A 2,789-nucleotide genomic window follows, 5' to 3' on the forward strand; every position below is an offset into this window, starting at 1 on the left:
TTTAGTATTCATATAAATGTAAAATATAATATAATTTAATGAAAAGTAAAAAGAATATTATAAATATATATTATCATAAACAAACAATTTTTTTAATTAATTTTTTTATATATATACATAACTTTAATAATATATATAAAAAAATAATTTTAATTATCTGAATTCAATGATTATTAGAATTTAATTTATAGTTATAAATTTTATATTTTTAGATTATATAGTTAGATTATATAGCAGTTATATAATTTCATTTTTAGGGATTTTTAAGAATTATATAACATCATGTTTTATTTTTTTATGTAATATTTCGTATGCAAAGTTTTGAATTAATAATTTATTTTTATAGATTTTATATCATCTATAAAAATATATTTAAAAAGTTCATAAATTTTAATATTTTAAAGTTTAATCAAGAAATAATAACATTTTAATTTTCATTGATACCTTTCTATATATTATATACTATATGTACTTATACATGTTGAATATATAAATTTGAGATGGATCCATATATTAAATGGATATAGTACCATTACATATTTGTACTTAAACTTAAGTATTTATATTTGATATAATAACTATATACGATTATAGTGTGGGTTATTAGATTTGTGATCTCACTATGATCTAATAACCTAATTTGTGTATTTTGTTTTTGTATTTTCATTTGTGAATAAATATTTCTAACACTATGTTAAGTATTATTCTATGTCGTCGTATGTTACGAATTGGATATAATGAAAAAAAATATTGGACCAAATCATTTATGATGTGTTCAATTAAATCTCGAAAACAAATCATTTATTACGAAGGAATATTTTCTCACACTTCTATATGTAATCCAATATATTCTACTTTTGGAATTAGGGTAATATAATATTTCTAATTTATATATTTTCTTCCCCCTTCTTTTTTTTCTTTCGCTTTTTCGCTTTCTCTTTTCTTCCATTTCTCTTTCTATTCTTGTTAATTTTTTATTTAAAATATCATAAAAATTTATCAAAAATTTATAATAATATTTGATATTGATTTTTCATTAATTCTTTTTATTTTTCTTCATTATATTAAAAAGTTATGTTATGTTGGAATGCTTAAATTATGGAAATAAGTTATAACAAAAAATTAAATTGTAAAATTTACATGCAGTAGATAAATAATAATAAATAGATAACATATAACAAGTTATATAAAAAGTAATAATTATATAGGTATTTACCTCAAAGCATTTTTTTATTGCTTCTGCAGATATAACATTTACATAATGGGTAGAACTTCAAGAAAACGTCATCAAAAGAAGAAGCTAAAAATTAAAAAAATAGCAGAAAACGAAGAAGACAGTCTGATGCATCTTAAATCTTGGTTATTAACAAATAACTGTTTATCTGTTTATAATTTAGTTCCATATAACTTTCATATTACTGGTAGAGGATTAAAAACATTAAAAGATATTAAAGTTAATGATATATTAATTAAAATACCTTATGAAATTTTAATAACAACATGCACTTTATCTCAAAGCAATGTCAATATTTTATTTTCAAAAACTGAATATTATAGTGCTCATTGTTTATTAGCAATATTTATTGTATATGAATTACATTTAGGAAATATTTCAAAATGGTATCATTATATTAATAGTCTTCCAAAGATCTTAACAAATCCAGATTTTTGTACACAAAAGGAGAAAAATTTATTACCATCATTTATTATAGATTATATGTATGAGTTCCATAAAGTACACAATGATTTTAAATTATTAATTAGATCTATAAATAAGTTGAAAGTAAATAGGAAAGATCATTGTTCTCATTGTAACTTACATTTTAAAGAAATAATTACATTTGAAAAATATAAATGGGCATATTATATTGTTAATACAAGAGCTGTATATATAGATGCATTTGAGGTAGAACCAAATCAAAATATTAATATAAAATATCCAAATAATTTAGCTTTAGTTCCTTTCTTAGATTTATTTAATCATGATATACATATTGCTACACATGCATCTATAGTTAAAAATGAAAATAGAAATAAATTTTATCAAATTACTACATTGAATTCATTTAAGTCGGGGTCACAAATTTTTATTAACTATGGTGCACATAATAGTCTTAAATTATATATTCATTATGGTTTTTTTATATCAAATAATCCATTAGATGAAATTTTCTTTGATATTTCTGATATAAAAGTTTGTTTTAATATTCCGAAATTTAAATTAGATTTTATTATTTCTAATAATTTACAAAAAAATATGGCATTTACAAGACATGGCTTAAATTATAATGCAGAATCTACATTATTCATAATAAATACAAATTTACCAAAAGATTATTGGAATATAAAAATATATGGAAATTCTTTTACATCAGAAGATATAATAAACATATATAATATAGCAAAACAAATTTTAAATTTGAAAAAAAAAGAAATGTCAAATTATTTAACAAATATGAAGAATTTTAAATATTGTTACAATTGTACAAATTGTTTTTTAATTGCAATAAATCTTATAGAAGAATATATTACAATATTAAATGAATCATATAATAATTTTTGTATATTTCATTAATTAATATAAAAAGAATGTATATGGTTTAGAAAATTTATAATATATAATATATAATAATTTAATAAAATTAAATTTAATAAAATTAATAGTATTCACTACACTTTATTCAATTTTTTATTTTTCAAAATAACATTCAAAAATTTAAGTAAAATATTAATTCAAATAATAAATTATTAATATTAATTATAAATATTATATAAAAATTAAAATTATT

General features: G+C 18.1%; 1 protein-coding gene across 1 annotated transcript in view; it reads left to right on the forward strand.

The window, feature by feature from the left end:
• The first annotated feature begins 450 nt into the window (after positions 1–450).
• The window catches only part of LOC102672391 (ATP-binding cassette sub-family B member 7, mitochondrial), a 6,941-nt gene continuing 4,602 nt past the window's right edge, over positions 451–2,789 (forward strand). The window contains exon 1 of the mRNA XM_006613811.1: positions 451–868. Within this exon, the coding sequence (XP_006613874.1) occupies positions 692–868 (177 nt within the window). The 5' untranslated portion in view covers positions 451–691. The remainder of the gene's footprint in view (positions 869–2,789) is intronic.

This window comes from Apis dorsata, unplaced genomic scaffold (genome assembly GCF_000469605.1).
Source record: "Apis dorsata unplaced genomic scaffold, Apis dorsata 1.3 scaffold_163, whole genome shotgun sequence".
NCBI lineage: Eukaryota > Metazoa > Arthropoda > Insecta > Hymenoptera > Apidae > Apis > Apis dorsata.